General features: G+C 37.5%; 2 protein-coding genes across 2 annotated transcripts; both read right to left on the bottom strand.

The window, feature by feature from the left end:
• Positions 1 to 2,962: 2,962 nt before the first annotated feature.
• Positions 2,963 to 13,004, bottom strand: shda (Src homology 2 domain containing transforming protein D, a). Its single transcript, XM_042501340.2, has 8 exons — positions 12,517 to 13,004; positions 10,587 to 10,836; positions 10,314 to 10,415; positions 9,998 to 10,160; positions 9,139 to 9,396; positions 8,168 to 8,333; positions 5,812 to 5,931; positions 2,963 to 4,146 (listed from the first exon to the last, which is right to left on the bottom strand). The coding sequence occupies exons 2-8, from the start codon at positions 10,830 to 10,832 to the stop codon at positions 3,960 to 3,962; spliced, it is 1,242 nt and encodes a 413-aa protein (XP_042357274.1). The 5' UTR covers positions 10,833 to 10,836; positions 12,517 to 13,004; the 3' UTR covers positions 2,963 to 3,959.
• Positions 13,005 to 13,831: 827 nt separating this feature from the next.
• Positions 13,832 to 18,629, bottom strand: yju2 (YJU2 splicing factor homolog). Its single transcript, XM_042501050.2, has 8 exons — positions 18,472 to 18,629; positions 17,062 to 17,162; positions 16,259 to 16,403; positions 15,986 to 16,120; positions 15,721 to 15,902; positions 14,751 to 14,892; positions 14,377 to 14,536; positions 13,832 to 14,170 (listed from the first exon to the last, which is right to left on the bottom strand). Exons 1-8 carry the CDS (start codon positions 18,493 to 18,495, stop codon positions 14,049 to 14,051), a joined length of 1,011 nt encoding a protein of 336 aa, XP_042356984.1. The 5' UTR covers positions 18,496 to 18,629; the 3' UTR covers positions 13,832 to 14,048.
• Positions 18,630 to 19,578: the final 949 nt, after the last annotated feature.

Genomic DNA, 19,578 nt, shown 5'->3' with positions numbered 1-19,578 from the left:
AACTCTTGTCTGCACTTTTGCTATTTTTAATAGTGACGTTTTTATCATTTAATAATTGATTTTACCTTTTATATCTTATCTCTTTTACTGTAAATCTTATTATGTTTTATATTTAATTGCTCTGTAAAGCACTTTGAATTGCCCTGTTGTATGAAATGTGCTATACAAATAAAGCTGCCTTGCCTTGCCTTCAACAGTTATCTGCAGCTTTTTGGGAGTCTTGTCTATGTGTTATATCATCCACCATCACCTCCACCTCCCAGTGACAAAGTGAGGTTAAATATTACATCACTTCAGAAATGTTGACATGATGCACATGATACATATTTGTGGTTTGCAGGAACATACAATACAAACTTTCCTTTTTAGTGACTTGATTATAGAGACACCAAAATAGGAAACAACATATAGTTTGTCATGCATTAGTGATAGAAGAACTCATATTTACGTGACTTGAGTGTAGAACTTTTTACTTCTACTTAGGTCCGACCAGCGAGGGGTCAGCTCTATAAAGAAAAAAATTATGTCGAGCATCATAAAAAAAGCACTGAAGTCCAGATTTTTAAAAAAATAGAGGACAAAAATGGAGAGAGCTGTACCAATTTTGGTGGTGGATGTAGTCTTCTCTCGTGGCATTTCATCCAGCCAGTAAACAGAACGACTGGAAGATAAAAAAAGAGGCCTCAGTAGAGAAAGATGGAGGAAGAGAGAGATTCAGAGAAGTTCAGTTAGGCCTACCGGTCTGGATATCTGAGTCGGTTCGGTTTGGGTTGAGCGAGTTTCTGCGTCCGAGTTGCCATGGAAACAGCTGAAGCTGATGGGAGAAACGGAACATTTTGCTCCCTGTTGTTGCTTGACGTGGATGTTTACGCTGTGCAGAAATATGCCTTTTTGCAGAGTTTGACATTTGCAGGCTTTTTTTTCACCTGCAGGAGGTCTGAAAGTTTCGCTGTGCTAAATCTGAGTTTAAAATGTATGAGCATGGCTTGTGACAACAAAAAACTTGTTTAGAAGCCAATTTTAGTTTCATATACAAGTTACACAAGCAACCTTCAGTGCACAACGAGAAGGGACTTCTCAGTGTCGAAAACACCTCAACTGATATTTCTTTTTTGTTTTTTATGGAAAGGAGTAGCTGTAATTTAAATATTTTTTTAAATGCAAGTGATTGAATCAATGTGAACAACCCATATCAGACACAAATTATAATTTAAAGTATTAGGCATATATGCATATATATATAGTCATTTTCAAGCAAAAATTCAAAACATTACTTGGTTTCAGACGTTAAAATATGTGGGGATTTGTTATTTTCTCTGATTTGATTGTCAGTGTAAATTAGTGTTGGGGTTTTGAAGTGTTGGGCAGACAAAATGAGTAATTTGAAGCCAAACTGTGATGAGCATTTTGACTTCTTCCTCTCATGTCATTAACATTATAGTCTCTTTATATTACATATTATGACTGTATATTGAAGTTTAGGCCTACATAATCATTAATTGGACTAGACTAAAAGTTTTTCTCTTGTTTTTCTGTTCTCTTTTTTCTCTTTGTACTTATTTGCACCGCTGGCATGGAATGAAATGCAATTTCAATTCCTTGATGTCTAACAAACATGTCAAAATTAACAATCAAGCAGACTTTGACTTTTTAAAACGTTAAAAAAAAAAAGCTACAATAATGCAATAATGTACTTTTACCTGTACTGTACTTCGTCCTCTCCTGGTGACATCGACACCTGCTGGTTGCTATGGGATCAGGTGACATGACAAAGATTGTCTATGCACAGGACGAGCCAAGATGACAAACTCTGCCTCCCTGTGCAGTTATTCGTTTCCCACGTAACTGGTCTCTTCGCTGTGGATGCCCAATACCGCCAATGAGGTGCAAATACAAAGACCCTGTAATTAAGTCATGTTGATGAGAAACTCTTAATTATCGCAAAAAGATAATGAAAAAAATATCTGGATGACATAAGCTACTCATCTTGAAATAATAACATACCCATAAAAAATGAGAAACTCTAAAAACTACGACTTAGTGTCACAACATGAGAAGGTTTCTTGATGTAATGACTTAATATTTCAAGATAATAAGGACTGGTAGTAATCATTTTAGCATACTGTTAACATTTTGAGAAAGCTTTCATAATTGTGACATACAAACTCATGATGCTGATATACAAAGTCATAGCTTTAAGACATTCTGTTGGTATAAAGCTTTGCATTGCTGTGAAGGAACCGACTAAACTTATATAAAACATGGTTTCTGGAAAGAGGAGCAGAGTGATCTCTCTCTTTTACTCTCTACTCTCAGCTGACATTGTCATTTAGGGAATTGTTAGTGGAAAATATTAGGAATACACATAATATAGTAATTTACTCAACCTTCACATGATAATTAATGCAAAGCAAGTAATTCCATTACCTTTATTTATCTTTACTTACCTCTTTTTACTCAAATAAAAAACAGCCCTGCAATTGCTATTGCCAAAACCCAGCTCCATTTAAGGAAGCAGTTATTTTAGTGTGTATTGAACCAGCATATTTTCACATTTAACTGCGTGAATTTTATTATTTTTTATTCTGGGTTTATTTATTTTATTCTGGGTTTTTTTGTCAGCTTTGGATGAAGTGTAACATGCAAAAATAACATTACTTTTTATTTAAATGCAGTCTGGTGAAATTTGGCAATAGGGATTTCAGGACAACAATATTTTTTTGTTGTTTTTTTTTAAATTACAGCCTGCTTCGCAGCTGCCAGTGGTGCTTTCAATCAACACTGCACCAATTTCAAAAAACATTGCTTCCATTAGTCACTTGAGTACAAAAACATGGGAAAATAAGGTATAAGTTGATAAATACCAAAGTTACCCTTTAGGTGTAATTGTGTGCTATAAAATACCTGTTTCACAATCCATTCAAAATACAAACTTGATACGCAAAATAAAAACATGTAAAGATGATTTAAAAACAGACACCTTTATTTCCAACAGACATTTAAAATCTTATAAAACAGCACAGTAAATAATCTACCAAAGCTTTTTTTTATAGTCATGATCACAAAGCCACAAGCTTTTAATATAATACTGTAGTTATTATTCTCTAAACTAGTATTGCAGGAGTCTGTTGCTGTGTGAAGTTAAGTCATGTCTGTCGGACATTATACTGTCACTTAGTGTTGTTCACACATAACATGAACTGAGGAGAACACTGCAGGGTGCGCAGCTATGTAACATTCACAGGCCAGGGTTGAATATGTAGTGTTTGGTTGATATTGTAACACTTAAAGGGATAATAACAGTGTTGTTTCTAGTTACAGCACTTATTCCACAGCATTTACTACTGTCTATATCTAGTTTAAATCCCCCACGCACCTTATCCATAATTTTGTTTGTTTTTTGTCACTTTAAAAAATAAGATTCACATAAAAACAACTGCTGCCTTGGCTGAAAAGTGAACCTAAATGATTGACACAAACAGAGAATTAACACCACTATTATCCTTTAAGTGACCCGGCAGTACAGTCTATCTCTGCTCTACAGTAAAAAAGACAAATCTCCATGCAATATTCTGTATATTCGGCTGTCTTAAGATACCTCAAGACATGAGTTTGTCTTTTTTTTTCTTTTACCTAAAAGTACTCAGCTACCAATCCTTATATCAATGATCGCTGGTTTTCAGGAGTCCATGGTAACAAAAAATACGGGGATTTCAGTGACAATACCAGTTCACAGGCGAATATTCATGAGGCACTGAGCTCTCTTATTAAGCTGCCAGTGTAGTTACTGGGGTTATGGTAAATGGAAAAGATGGCACCAAACAGTCCAATCTCTTGCGGGCAGTGCAGGTAGAATGGCAATGAAAAGGCAGGTAGGAAAATAGGAAGGGAATAGTAAATACTGAGTATATATTGTATTCAGTAGCACCAGGAGAAAAAGTATGCGAGTGTTGTCAGTGTCAGAGCGTCTGCACTATGACAGGATACAGTAGGGACATGTGCTCAGCTCCTCTGATAGGCAGCTTGTGTGTGGTGTAGTAGTGGATGACCTCGGGGATGGTGGCGAAGGGAGGGCTGTTCTCCCCGAGCACGTAACGTCCATCTGCAGACTGAGTAAACTTCATGTGCATGAAGCCCTTACAGCTCCTGACAGAGACAGAAGGAAGACAGAGAGGTTCACCTTTGCTTGTTGTTGAGACAGAAGAAAATGGAAAGTGATTCTATAGGGATTCCAAAGCTGTTTCATTTCCCACACAAGACAAAATTCCCTGGTATCCTGTAGAGACACGTTGCAGGGAGTGACTAAACCCACGCGTAAGAAACATGTAATGAGTAATGTTTCTGAAAACAATTAGGGGAAACAAAAATTATTCTGGGAACAGATGTGGGGAAATGATGAAAGTTTGACCCGTAAATTTGTATTTTTACTTTGTATGATTGTGACACTACTGGCACGCTCCACATCTTCAATCCAACTTCCTGTTGTTGTTGTTTAGTGAATCATTTTGAGACAAATTTTATAATCAAAGACAAAGACAAACCAAAAAGGAAGCATTGTAACAGAAGAAGGAAGTGGAGACAAATGAGATAGCATCTGTGCTCATGACCTTGATGTAAATTTATTTAATTTTACAATGTTGGTGTCACTTTTTTTGTGGGTGCGTTGCCAGTTTTATTCCATGGCATTGTGACTCTTAGACCAGAGCTGGCCTTTTCTAACACTGAGTCTGTATTCACTGATGATAAAATAGATAAAACTGCAGATAAAAGATAAATACAGATAAAAACAAATAATCCTCTGCATACATGTTTTTGTATTTAATGTATCTCCTCTATCAGCAGCCGACAGCCCTGACTGCTCCAGTGTTTGTTTTCATTTAGCCAATCTTGTATAATTTAATATATATACATTATTGGTAGCTACTTGTTAATTGCTTTGGGGAAAGAAAGATTGGATTAGCTGTGTGATGTATTCCGTGTAAGCCAAAAATATTACTCCTACACCAGCTCTTTAAAGGATTCTTACTTGTAATTATGAGAACTTTGATAAATGTGGACCCTGGACTGAAGTGAATCCACAGAGATCGTAGAAACAGCTTGTTTTTGCGATGTTAAACATCACACAGATGCATTCACTGACACTCCATAAACTACTCCTACATCGTTTGATTATTTACTCGATTTTGGCTGGCTAAGCTCACTGCTTCAAAGAGTACAGATGTGAGGTTAGGAGCAATTCCCAGCATGCAGACGATCAATTACAAAACAGCTGCTTTCATGTTGATTATTCATACGTGATGCAAACACATGCAGAGAGGAGAAGGGGGATGGGGGAAAAAAAGAGCAACACAGATGGAGCTGGGGGGGTGGGGAAGGCGGATAATGGGAAAATGTTGAACAATTAAAAGTTGCCTCTGGGCTCAAGTGTGAGAAAATGTTCTTACCACCCACAGACAATAACAATACCGAAATGAGACAAAAAGTAAAAAAAAAAACCTGATAATTTTGGATACAGCACAGTGGTGTGTGATACACTTGGGTAGAAATCCCCTTTAATAGAGTGCAATGATGTTTTAAATTAAGGCTGGAATCCGTACAGCTTACCATAAAGCACAAAAAAGCTTGTAAAACTGGCAAAGACGAGACAACTCAGAGTGTACAGTAAATACGCCTGTAAATAACCCTCACCCTCACCCTCACCCTCACCACCTCCTCTCTCCCCCCTTTTTATTTATATCTGTCCAATCTAATATAGGCAAAGAAAAGCCAAAAATCTTTGAAATTCAGTTGAGTGTGAGCAGGAGGGTCTACCTGAGTGAGAGCGAGTAGTCGTTCCGGCAGGTCTGGCTGTTCCTCACAAGGTAGGAGCTCTCCTTGCACAGCGTCAGTAGACTCTCTGCCTCGGAGCGGCTCAGGGCTCCGTGGTACCACCTGAAGGTGACCAGGAGGAAACATGGCGTTACTTAACATTACTTAAATCTATGTGGTGTAACTCATGGACTGCCGTCATCTTCATGCCGTCTCAAACTGTATTTGCTGGTTAACTCTATACTACAGATGCAATTATTAACCAATTAGTTCTCTTAGGTCTCTTTTCCTAGCATCTTATATGTGATTTTTTTCTGGTTTATTTACTCCATGGCTGTTAACTGAATACCTTTATGTTGTGGACAAATAAAGACATCTGAGGATGTCATCTTGGTCTTTGGGAAACACTGAATTACATCGTCATTTACCATTTTCTGACCTTTTATAAACCAAACAACTAATCAGGTAAATGAGAACAATACTGTAAATAATTTTTAGTTGCAATCCTACTCTATACCCAATTTACGGATTTGTGGTTGAAACACACTACAACCTGCAAGTCAAAATGATCACTTAAGTTTACTTGCATTTTAAAAACACTTCCCCAAACAACTGACCAATCAAAGGGCCTGGCAGGATTTAAGTATGTGATGTCATCGTTCTGCATTGCTATCTTCACCAATTTAACTGGCAACAGAGAAGCGGAAACAAGCGTGGATGACATCAAACTATGTCATCTTACATGAAAAAACAACAATTTAATCGACATATTATTGCTTTGATCAATGTAAGGGAACGGAAAAACAAAAATAAACAAACCCCCTCTCAACAAGAAGATCAATTAATTAATGTCCATCAATTAATTTCAAGCTAAATCGATGAAGCTGAACAGAGTGAGAAATCAGTCTGATTATCAGACTTAACTGTGTGCTGAGAATTTTGGAATTTCACTGGAGTCAATGGCATTTTACACTTTCCACTTTCCACTTATGATGTGCAATACTTTAGCTTCAGCAGTGTGGAAATACATAAGACTCCATCCTGTCTGAATCTGTAAAACTGACTGAACAAAAACAGTTTATTTTCCTAGTGAAATCTGTAAAAAAAATTACGACACAACAGAAGTTTTTTTTGCAAGAATGGCAGGCTGAAACCAGAAATGCAGGAGAGTGACTGTGATGACTGATGTATACAGTGAGTTAATGTGATTCTCTCTATTCCCCCTGCAACTGCTTTGTCTGTGACTGTCCGTGCAAAAAAGGCAGTTTCTTTTCATTTAAAAAATGTTTAGAGTCAATTGCAAAGAAACAAAAAAAAGACTAGAGCCAGGGGACACATGATTAGACACAACTTACAAAAAAAATAAGTGCTGCCTTCATACGTGTACGTGCAATCCCAAAAGAAATTAAACCTGGCATTTTGTTTTGATCAATAACAGAATGGAAAGTAATTTCCTTTGTATGCTCAACTGTCAAATACAAAATAAACATTAAAATCCATTTGTCCCAAAAGGGTGAATAACACATTACCACATCTTCCTAATGACACACACAGTACAGTAAAAACATGGGAAGGAAATGAAGATCATGCATATTCATTCAAATATGACTACTACACTGTAGCGTTAAATTAAAATACTGCTGCTAGAGATATTTTCTCAGCAGTGAGTTTGTTTTTGCTAACAAATGAATGTAATACAGTTCAATTTGTTTCTAATATTTTTCAAAAATATGCTAATAACTATCTCCGATGTGTGCATGAAATTTCTTACAGCTAACTTTCCAATATAGCAAAACTTTCTACCAGTTTAAAAAATAAAAAACAAGCAATATTTGTTAGAGAATGTGCTGTTCCTCTGCCTTTGACTGGTTTACTTCACTACTGCAATTTATGAAACCGATAACTATAATTCAACTTGATATTTTTTTCTGGTATGTCGTTATTTCTGTTAATTTTTATTTAATCCATTTTTAGTCTGTTTTTATTCTATTTTAATTGATTTAATTTATCTCTTTTTCTGTTTTTAAATGTTATTCTTACTCATAATGTAAAACAATTTGTAATATCTCTTTGATTGAAAGGTGCTATATTCATTAACTTGCATGCCTTAACTTGTCATTGTTAATGGGAGCGGGCCTGTTTGCCTTGGATGCTGATGTGTATGGAATCATTTCACCGAAGGGAAAAACGTAAATCTTTAAATATTTATGAGGAACTCTACTTGAAAGCAACAGAATCTGAATTAGGAGATGACCAAGTAGGTCAGCAATGTGAGATTTAAAGTGAGGGTGAGGAAGACGACTGCAGCTATGACATGAAATGAGGAAACGCAATCATAACATTGCAGATGTCCACTTACACTTGTCTCTCCAGTGGCATTGTAGGATCCACTCTCTCTCCAAGAAGAGGAGGAGTGTCCCCAACCAGGCGGAGTGTGTTTGACTCCGCTGTGGTAGATGTCTTGGCGAGCCTGGTCTGCTCTGTGTGAGCTCGTGAGCGCTCCCTTTCTGCCCCTTCAAACTGAACTATACCCAGACAAAAAGAAACAGTAGGTGAGTGTAAAACTAGATATATCGCCACCCAGTTGCATGCCTACGCACACCAGTCAAGTTGCACTTACAGTTTACATCCATGTCTTTGAAAACATGGATGCTTCACACACAGAAGATCCACACAATCAGCACAGTTTCAATGTGGTTTTTGAGGGTTCTTGAATTGTGTGTGAATAGAAAATGTTGTATGAGGTCACAGTGACCTTGACCTTTGACCAATGAGCACCGGATTCTAATCAGTTAATTCTTGAGTCCAGGTGCATTTTTGTCATAAATTTGAGGAAGCTCCCTTAAGGTCACTGACCTTTAGATACCAAATTCTATTCAGCTTATCATTGAGTCCAACTGAATGTCTGTGCCAAACTTGAAGAAATTCCCTGGAGATGTTCTTGAGATATCACTTTCAAGAGTGAGATGAATGCAAGGTCACTGTGACTTTGAATCAGATCAGCCTTGAGTCCACTCAAACGATGTGCTAAATATTAGGAAATTCTCTTAGGGTTTTCTTGAGATATCGTGTTCACAAGAATGAGACAGTCGAGGTCACCTCAACCTTAAACGTTGACCTATGACCACCAAAATCTAATCAGTTCATCCTTGAGTCCAAGTGGACATTTGTGCTAAATTTGAAGAAATTCCCTAAAGGCGTTGTTACGGTGTTACAAAAATTGGATGGGTGTATGCAGGGACAAATTGAAAACATAATGCCTCCAGCTGTTGACAGTGAGGAGGTATAAAAACACATTTAACATGTGTAGACATGTGTAGACGGGTTTACCTGCTAAAGCTTTAGAGATGTTGTCCTTCTTCCACTCCCACGGCTGGTCGTATTCATCAGCCGGCCGCTCGTCATCCTGAGGCAGCCTGCTCTCCCTGCTGTCTATCTGGTTAAGTCCGACCTCAACCCTGTGAGTTAGCTGTTGTGCTGCTGGAGCAACTCGATGGACGTGACGAGTTCTCTCCTCGTACGGGTTGTCGTATAACTGGCCGCCATCTCCGCTCCCAGACCTGTTAGTCATCACGCTGTGCTGCAGTTCTGCACAGTTAATAGGGAGTGAATGATTTTCTAGAGATTTTACAGTCACAAGCAGGCAAACAGTGTGACTACGTTGATCAAAATTTCTGTTAAACTTAAAATGTGGAGCCGGAAAACTCAAATTAAATCTGTTGAGCATGTATTTAAAATTTATTTCACACACTAAATTCCCATGAAGGGCAACAATACTAGATGTTGGCCAGGTGGTGCAGACTCATATCCTTCCACTCTCTAGTCAAGATGAAAAGTTAATTTTGTTGGTGTACTTCCGGCTGCATCCAGATGACAGTATGTACTAGATAGTTATTTAGCTTGTTTAAAAGATGTGTGAAAAAATAAGCCAATTATATATACAATGAATGTTATTGTAATTTCACACTCACAGATTACTCCTGGTAGCTAGTTTTCCATATTTCTACACTGACTTCATTGGTTCTGAATTATTTAAAAAGGAATTGCGGAGAAGTAATATCTTGGAAGCAAAGCGCCTGCAATTTATGGTAGCTGTTAAGTGTGTGATACGCTATTGTTTGACTCTTTCTGTAATACGTTTTATCAAGAGCCAAAATGACCAGTGAGAGAAAAAGTTCTCATAACAAACCCGAGATAATCCGCTGAGCCTCAAAAGGCTCCATGTAGCTGCAACAGTCTGTTGGTGCAGATTTGGGCTCCCAGTTTGCTCTGCCTCTCGGGTCTGGACGAACATCAAATGGATCAGAGTAGTCTGTGTCAGTGTCCAACGCTGCTGGGGCAGAAGGAACGACCTTGGTAGGGAGAGAGAAACAAAGAGCATCTCATAAAGTGTGTGCAAGAGGAAAATTAGCAAGTGAAAGAGAGGAAGACAGAGAAAAGGATGGAGGAAATAGAAGAGAAATGCCAAAAAGAAAAAAGCAGAAAAAAATAAAAACAGTTCTTACAGGTTCCTCTTGAATGGTCACAGGACTCAGAGGGACTTTACAGCGTCCAAACTCCTGAGAGTCCACTTTAATAAGCCTGTGTTTGGGAGACACCACTTTCACCTGGAACATAACACATGTAAACAAAACTCTGAATGTTCAAAAATCACCAAAATACTCAATGTCAAATGGATATTCAAAAGAAAGGACAGTCTCCAAAGGTATGTTTATCTTGCAAGACCTGGTATACAATTAAATAAACATATTGTGACTGTAAAAACATGCATGTCATACCTCCACACCATTAGGCAGCACCGAACCAAATGCAGGGAAAGAAGGAAGGCTCACTGTGGCACTACAGGGGCTGAAACCACCATTCTGATGTTCCTTATCAGAGTGTTGATACGGGTCCTCAAAATCTAGCTCCTTCTGTGCTCTGTAGGCCCTCAAAATCTCACTTTCACTGTAATCTGGCCTCGGGGGCTGTGGGGGGTCACGCTTGGTGCCAAAGTTCAGGTAGTCCTTCAGCCACTTTGCCATGGATCTGAGAACAAAGTGGCAAACAGTTTGTTTAGAAGAACTAAGGAGGACCAAGTGCTGAAATGACAAGTCAAGAAGTTTTCAAATTTCAGTAGTTAAAGGTGTGTTAGATTTAGGAAGATTTAGCAGCATTCTGCTTCCTACAAATGGCTCATTCTAAAGGCCCTGACACACCAAGCCAATGGTCAGCCGTCTGTCAATGCTGGACTATCGGTGAGCATCCGTCGCCCTTGTGTCCCACACTGTTGGTCTTTGTCAGCGTGCATCAGCTTTATTTCTGCAGATGTTAATGAAACACATATATTTCCCATTGGGGGAGCTATAAAATCTAATCTTAAACATGCCAAACTTAGGCTTCAGAAGTGTAAAAAGTTTTTCATATTATAAATTAGACACTGGACATTGGACAATTCAACACATCAAGGCATCACAAGGTCTTGCATGCTATGAAAGACATATTCTTTGACCTAACTGAACAGTGTGACCCAAGGACTAAAGTTGCTGGAATTGGGGTAAAAAAGGTTAAAAATGTACATAACATACCACAATGCCCTAAAGTGTGTTTGTTGGGAGTTGACATGGATGGTGTAAAATCTGGAGTAATACAAAGTTTGGTAACACTGCCATTACTTTCTGTGAAAATGATTATCCTTTTGAATGTTAAAAGGACGTGGAAAAAATAAACTGTTTTTGTTGAATAACTGAATTTATAGAGCTTACAATGATGGGACTTGCAGCCTTAGCCCTACAGGGGTTTTACAGAGATGATTTAGGTGGACTATGGACACTCATCAAAGAAGCATATAATTTAGGTTAAGATTTGTTTGGTTTTTTTTTAAACAAAGATAGTCCTGTGAAATTAATTTTTACATGAACCTTTTATGTAGAAGGCAGAAACCCTCTCATAACCATCTCACAAGTATATTAAAATGACATTTTTAATTCTGTAGTTTCTAGCAAACTGTCTGTTGTGTATTTGTACTGCATTTTGTGTGGTGCGACTTTTTATATTTGTTTTGTCTTTTTTAAAAGAAATGTAAATAATAATAAAGAAAAGTATTACATTGGCACTTATATAAATTGATGCAATACCAGCCAAGCGGTAAACCTGCAATCTTTAGTTGGGCCTATTGAGTTGAATAACTAATGTAGGCTAATGATCTGAGTTTTGTTTACGCTAGCATTAATGAACTTGGCTAGAGTTAAATCCCCTTAAAAGAACTGACTCTGCCCTCAGGAAGAAAGGTGTTGGCATTAATCAACAGGTCCAACGAAGATAGGATTTCCAGCATCCCATGGATCCCAGTAAGTGAAGCCAATAATGGTTTTAGATAACAAAGCTCAACGCTAACCAGCTCGCTCAGTCGGCAAATCACTGGAACCATCAACAATAGCTTGTTAGCATCAAGGGGTAAATTAGGGGGTCTCTATGAATCACGTATACATAACAGCAGACATAAGACAGCATTTTCTTCAAAACTGTCACCACCAAGCTAAATATGTGACTTACACTGCTGTTATGTTCTTTATTTTTAAAAAGTAAAGGGCTGAAGTAGTGTGAGTCGTACAATTGATGGTGACCGCTCTGTAAATATGCCAAAGCTAAGTTAGCTGAGTTAGCAGAATAGCAGCTAACCTCGAAGCGACCGTTAACTAACTACTAACGTTTATTCTCCATGCTCACCCTCTTTCTTTGCATTGACGGCTTCCCGGTCCGGTTATGTCTTTCTGGTTACCATCCGGCGCTTCGTCTCAATGTTTTCAGGTCTAAAAATAAAACATTATTATCCGTGAAATCTGTCCTGCTTTCGAGCCAAGCAGGTCAGTGAGCTAATGTTAGCCGAGCCAGACGAGACCGTGGAGGCGCAGTCTGTCTCCGCCGACACAACACTCACTGGCACGGCGGCTTAAAGGGGAGGAGCGAGGTGTTTATGGTGGGTCGACATTAAAGTTTCAGATATGCAGAGCTTGTTTACTAAAAAATTGCCAGTGTGGGATCCCGCAACCCCGACAGAGGCTCTAGCTAAGCCCCTAATGTCCTAAACTCTAGAAACATACTAAAGACCTAGAAATGTCTTACAATCCTAGAAACATCCTAAAACCCTGGAAATGTCTTAAAATCTAAGACAAAATGCCCAAAACGTCCTAAAATTCTAATCACATCCAAAATCCTTAAAACGTCCTAACATCCTGGAAATGTCCTAAAATCTGAGAAGCACCCTAACGTCCTAAAAATGTCCTAAAAACCCTGGACATGTCCTAAAATCCTAGAAATGTGCTAACACCCTGGAAATTTTCTACAATTAATGTCCTAAAATCCTAGAAACTTGTGAAAATCAGAAACATCCTAAACTCTAAGAAATGTCCTAAAATCATGTAAGTAAAAAAAAAAAAAGTTCTAAAATCTTAAGTGATGAATCCTAGAAATGTCCTAAAATCTTAAAAAGATCCTTTAGTCCAAAAATGTCTAAAAATGCTAGAAACATCCTAAAATCCCAGACACCCTAACCCTAACCCTAACCCTAAAATCCTACAAATGTCCTAAAATCATAGAAACATGCTAAAGCTAAAGCGGTTTTCCCTAAAAAACGGTCGAAGTATCTGTAATGGGTCAAAATTAAAGCTTCAAATATGTAGTACTTATTGCGATTGTTTCAAAATCTACGGATGTTTTACATCAGTGATAATGAAGTTATGTCCCGCTGGTTAAATCTGGCACTAGATAGGATACCAAGTGGCCCCCTAACCACGCATTGGAGCGCATTAAAAAAACCCATCAAAATAAAGCTTGTCTATCAAAAAATTGCCAGTCTGAACAAATGTTGAATTACATAATATCAATACAGCATCCTATATTCTACCTCTTCTGTTCTAGATATATTCATAACTTTATGGGCAGATAGATGTTTGACAGCAGAGAAATATAAGAACTAAATATCCTGATCCCACATTGACATTTAAGACATTAAAAGAGAGACGCTGCAAGATGCCAAAGCATGTCAAGGACAAAGTTAATCAGATTTTAATAAACACTAAAATATACACCTGATAATTTCCTTGGACAGACCCACAAACTGGTTAATATGATTTTGATGTCTGCACATAATTACAAAAAGGTCCATATAATTATGTTTATGCATCTTTCATACGATTACATGTCAGTCATTCAAGTCAAGAAAAACAAAACAAAAAACACCCATCTCAAGCATCTTCTATTCATTCGCTGTCATTGCTGTCACTGTCTGAATACGCCCCCAGCAGGCTGAGAGACGATGACCCATTTTGTGAGGTAACGGGCGGAGAAGCTTTCTTGGAGTCTGCTGTAGATGCTTTTGAATCTGTAAAACAAGATAAACAATGATTTTGCCTCCCAAAATTATATACAAACGTTTGATTTAGGATGTGAACAAGCAGCAAAATAAAATAAGAAAATATGTGCTCATGGGAACACAAGGGAGAAAAAAAAGGCATTAACTAATTTCTTAGATCTCAGAAGAGTAAAGTTTTACTTCCATAAAAGCTGTAAGAAATACAGGTGTGTCACCTGTTTGTGACGTGGGAGCAGCAGCACTGGGCTTGCTGACAGCCGTTGTTGGTTTCTTTCGCACGACCAGGGAGCCCAGTGCTCCCTTACTGCCCAGCGTCCCCACACTCCTCTCCCAGCTCTCCACCTTGGCCCTCTTTACTCCTCCGGCTGTGGTTCCCTGTGAAAACACAGCATGAGACACTTCACTATTTCCTGCTCATACAATGAATTTTTAAAAATCCCCATGAAATGAAGAATACATCTTCGAAGTTTTAATCCTGTGTCTCTGTGTTAATTGAGCATTTTATGTCCTAAAGTCCAAGACATTTCCTAAAATCCTAGAAATGTCCTAAAATCCTAAAAACACACTGAATGTGAGCGGTCAAACCTACCTGTGCCTCTGTGGGTTTGACAGTGGTGAGGATGTCTGTTGGTTTGTCTGTGCTGGATTTCTCTGACTTCGAGCTGCTGCTCTCTTCCTCCTCTGAATCAGAGTCCCTGAGTCTTTTCACAAGAGCACGATCCAACATCTCTCTGTCAAACAGATGCATTCAGTTTTGACTGAGTCCTTGCTGAGTATTGTGTTCACATTGATTATAAGAAGAATACACATGGAAAAAAGTGAAAGCTTCATTCACAACATTCAAATTCTAAACCTATAAACCAAAACATTAAATCCACTGTCTGTTAAAGTGATTATCATTGATCACCTATCACTTACACTGATCAAGTGTTAATCAACATTCAAATGCTGCTTACCTTTTTTTTTTTTGCATGTTAATTCATTATGTTTAAAATTTGTATTTCTACACAGCTGCAGATAAAAAAAAATAGGCTACACCAATATTACTACTAATCATTTCCTAAATTCGCAGGTTTTTAGCTGATGCAAAATGTCTGCATCCGTCTATATTCACTGGCTTTTAGGCTTTCAAACACAAGATTTTCACTGCAGTCCAAAAATGGTTTGCTCTCCTGCTTGCCGGACACAAAAGGAGGTATGCACCTGTATTAACGGGACAGTCTAGCAGCAATCTAACAGCAACAGTAAGATATTTGATTGATCAAATTGAGGATTTTGTTTGGAGTCATGAAATCCGACAAGAGATTCAAAGCTTTACTCAAAAACTTTAGAAGATGCTTTGAAAAAAAAAAAAGATTTAGTAAACCTCCAAGTTATTCTGACATAGGCAGATATTAAAATTCCTATTTATCTGTAGCATTTGTAGTTTAAAGATGACAGCCAGATTTGATTTTCAAAATGATTCTTACAAATAAGTTGTTTTTCCAAAACTGTGCAACAAACTTAAAAAAAATGCTTTCTTTAACTATCCTTTGTTTATTTGAACCTTCCTCACTTACTTTGTCTCCCGCTCATCTTCTTCTTTCTCCCTTTCCCTCTCCCTCTGCTCCATCTCTCTGTATCGGTCGATCATTCCCTCAAAGTCCACCTGAGCCTGCCTCTGGTTCAGCTCCTTCAGCTCCTGGAGGTTCTCCAGAACTTCCATCTCCATCTTGGAGTCCTTTGTGCGGTTCTCCAACACCTGGCAGAGGACCGGAAAATCATCAACTTTACATTCTTATTTCCAGTTAAAATAATAGCAGTAAATTACACTTTGACACTGACCTTCATGGGGTTGTTCAGTTCCTCTTCTTCCCTCTCCTGTTGAATTCTCTTTTCCTCCTCTTCAATCAGTTTCTCTGCCTGGAAGTTTCGTGTCGCTCCGTGCTCCATTGCGTAGTCTGTGTTCTCTGGGTCGGTCTATAGTAACAACATGAGAGAAAAAAGCATGTAAAACTATCAGAAAATAGCAAACAACTCTTTGTTTACTTTTACTTTAGGATTTTCTCTCATGCCAGAAAATATCACATTGACAATTAATGTGTTAAATCGTCTCACCTTAAACGTAATCTCAGCAAGACATCGAGTACATTTGATGTAGAAACGGAAGATGGGTAGTCCCATGTACAGCTCATTCTGGACAGTCTCTTTGCGTGCATTGAACTTCTTCCCCTTGTAGATGTACTCGCCACATGTTTTACACCTACAAACAACCAGAGAGGCAACGCTGGTCACTCCACAGTCACATGACCCATTTTTCTGAGGCCAGACAGTCCTTTATTACCAAGAGATAGTTGTGGTTGGACTGTAAATGCAACTAACATCTAAGACACAGTTTTTACCTTCAAATGTCTTTCCAGAATTATACCAGTGGACATGGAGACACAGAACCTGGTAACATACCTTGATATTTTCACATGGGATAAGGTTCAACTGTGGAAATGGTTGACTGATTGGTTAACAATGAAGGCAGCAACTGAAATAATCAAACTGCATCACACAGCTCACCTTCTTTTCTAACAGCTGCTCTCTTAGAGAGAGACAGAGTCTTCAGTGAAAAGAAAAACAATCATAATGACAGACCACTTTTATTTTCCCAAGCGATCAAGAATAGCAGATTCGGCTTTTAAATCTACCCCCTTCTCCTCTCCCCTGAACTACTATTCAATTACATGACTAAGCATGCAGACAACTGGTACTTTGTCTTGAGATCTTGGATGCAAATATGTGACAGCTGCACTGCACTGTTTTTATCTGTGTGTTGAAAACAGCTCATTCAAGGCTATTATGAAAATGCCTTCCACTGCCGCACCAGCTGTGGGACAATAAAAGAGCGTGGAGCGTGGGTGAAACAGACATACCTCATATTGAATGGAGCCATCAATCTCACCACATACTGACGATCTTTAGGGAGTTTGAGTTTTGGGATTTTGGATGGATCGAAATCTGGTGGGTAGTATTTCTGTGGAAAAAAAACAAAACAGATGCGAGTAAATGAAAAGTCACAACTTGTAATAAAACTAACAGTAAGAGAATCAGAATTAGTGTGTTACTCTCAATATACTTGCACAGAAATTGATATAACAGCTAAAAACAAGGAAAACAAAGCTGAGTAAGGTAAACAAAAACAACAACACAATGAAGTGAGAGGGTGGTAACAATTTAAGGGGAAAACTTCAATTTCAAAATGTATAGTGTTCACACCACCAGAAAAAAAAAGTTTGTTTATCAATCTCTGTAGTTAAACTATGAAACAGTTTTAATGTGGAGCTAAAGCAATGTCCAGACATAAAGCATTTTAAAATAATTAAGGTAAAACATTATTTCCATGAGGTGCAGGTATGAAGAGGGAGTTTGAGTTTACACCAGTTACTGTTTATTCATTCGGTTATTTAATATTTATTTTTTCCCTGGTCTATCTTCATATTTTTCCTGTAAATTATAATGAAAACATCATATACGTTTGAGTGTCTGGGAATATGTAAATTAATGTTTAATAAATTACAGTAAGGGTTTAAATGATTAAGGAAGCTGGTTAATTAAAATTCAATGACTTGTGGAGAAGAGGTGGGATTAAATAAGTTTTTACTTCTCCTCACTCCTTTTCAAACATGTAAACAAAGAAATCTTGTGTTTGAACATTTCTTTTGCTTCATATTTTTCATTGACTGTAAATATTACTTTTTTTCTGTCTGCTTTTGTACAATTATTTCTCTATTCCATGTCTTACATGTTCAAAATAGATCAAATCAAAATGGCATGTGTACTGTAATAATATTAAAACATATATACTCATTACATGTTGAACAACCTGTTACATTATATATTTAATATATTATATAACAGGTTGCTTTTAGCACACAAGCTTGGCGAATTTGGCCGTGCTTATATTCGTATTAAAATCACAGTGATAGTATTTAAATGTAAAAAAAAAAACTGTTCAGACAATAAAAATATATATAATTTACTGGTAGCAACAGTGAAGTACAGCGGGTATTTGGCGTTACAAGAAAACACTTATATGATTGATGTTGAAATTTAGTTTAACAATGTAGAAGCAGTAAAAACGGAGTTAGACTTCTACATAAAGTAATCGTGGCTAATACATAATATAGTTTAGAAGTCGCAAATCAACAGCAAAAACAAACACATCAACCCAACGTTCATCACAATTAGCTTCAAAGCTAACGTGTTAGCCTGTTTTGGTTTCTTACAGCTCATACAGCGAACTGTTTTAAACGTTAAAAGAGATACAATGTTCTTATACTTACATTTAAAACTTTTCTCTCAGACATTGTTACTTGTGCTAGAAACCAAACGTGGAAAAAGAAACGCTGGAATTATTTAATTGAGAGCTACTTCCAAATCACCGCTAGCTGCGTGTAGGCTGAACTGTGTACTTCCGGTTCTCTCAGTAACAGTTTCCGGTCTTCTCTGAAGAGTGCTGCTGCCCCCCTGCTGCAGGGGTGAGTACCTACAACAACACCCGAAAAACAAATCCTGATGGCAAAAGGTGAACAATCATAAGATCGGATAAATAGGGACAATTATAAGGAAGTAACAAAAAAGGAAAGGTTTAAACGAGTCCTTTATTTTATGTGGTCTATTAGCTTACACAGACAATACACAAACATAGATAAATAGCCTGTGTTACACAGGTTGAAAGTATATTTCATTCATCTTTAATTATTCAGCTTCTCCATACACATCATTGTATTTTGACTGAGTATACAAATTACTGATCAATTTAAACCATCAACCACCTGAAATCTATTAGCATTAAAATAAATGTTTAAATTTGGGGGAGAAAAGAGAGAATTTTTCACATGATCATATACCACATGCTGTATCTGCTTATTCTGATACATTTCACTGAACCCTCGCCTCATCTAAATATTAAAATTCAACATGTCGTTTTAATTTTTTAACCCATATTAAACCAGATAAAAACAGCTGAGTTAATAGTCTCTTTTTCAATGAGGACCTGCCCAAAAAGGCAGCAAAGTTACATCCAGTACAGGTTGATTACATACATACAATAAAATTCAAAACAATAAATCACAAATGGCTTTCTAGTATATTAAAATATACCAGTGCTGCATCCTTTGCATAGCAAGTGAAGACCATCCTACCAGATTGTGCAAAGTGCAGTGACGAGTCCTGTCGCCTGAATTTTGAAATCTGTCTTACAGGACTCAAATGGCTTCACCTACAGTACATTGAATGGACAGTTCTATAGATGGATGCCTTTATCTTAAACACTTTTACTGGTGACATAATGTGCTGAAATCACATAAACACACACATTTCAGAATATTCATATATCTGTAATTGTATATGAGATGATAAGATATTATGTATATTTTTCTATAGCATTC

Source organism: Plectropomus leopardus, chromosome 14, assembly GCF_026936395.1.
Source record: "Plectropomus leopardus strain MGB_pleo_1.0 chromosome 14, ASM2693639v1, whole genome shotgun sequence".
NCBI lineage: Eukaryota > Metazoa > Chordata > Actinopteri > Perciformes > Serranidae > Plectropomus > Plectropomus leopardus.
Note: the sequence above shows the minus strand (reverse complement) of the source record. Positions and strands in the feature narration are given on the sequence as shown.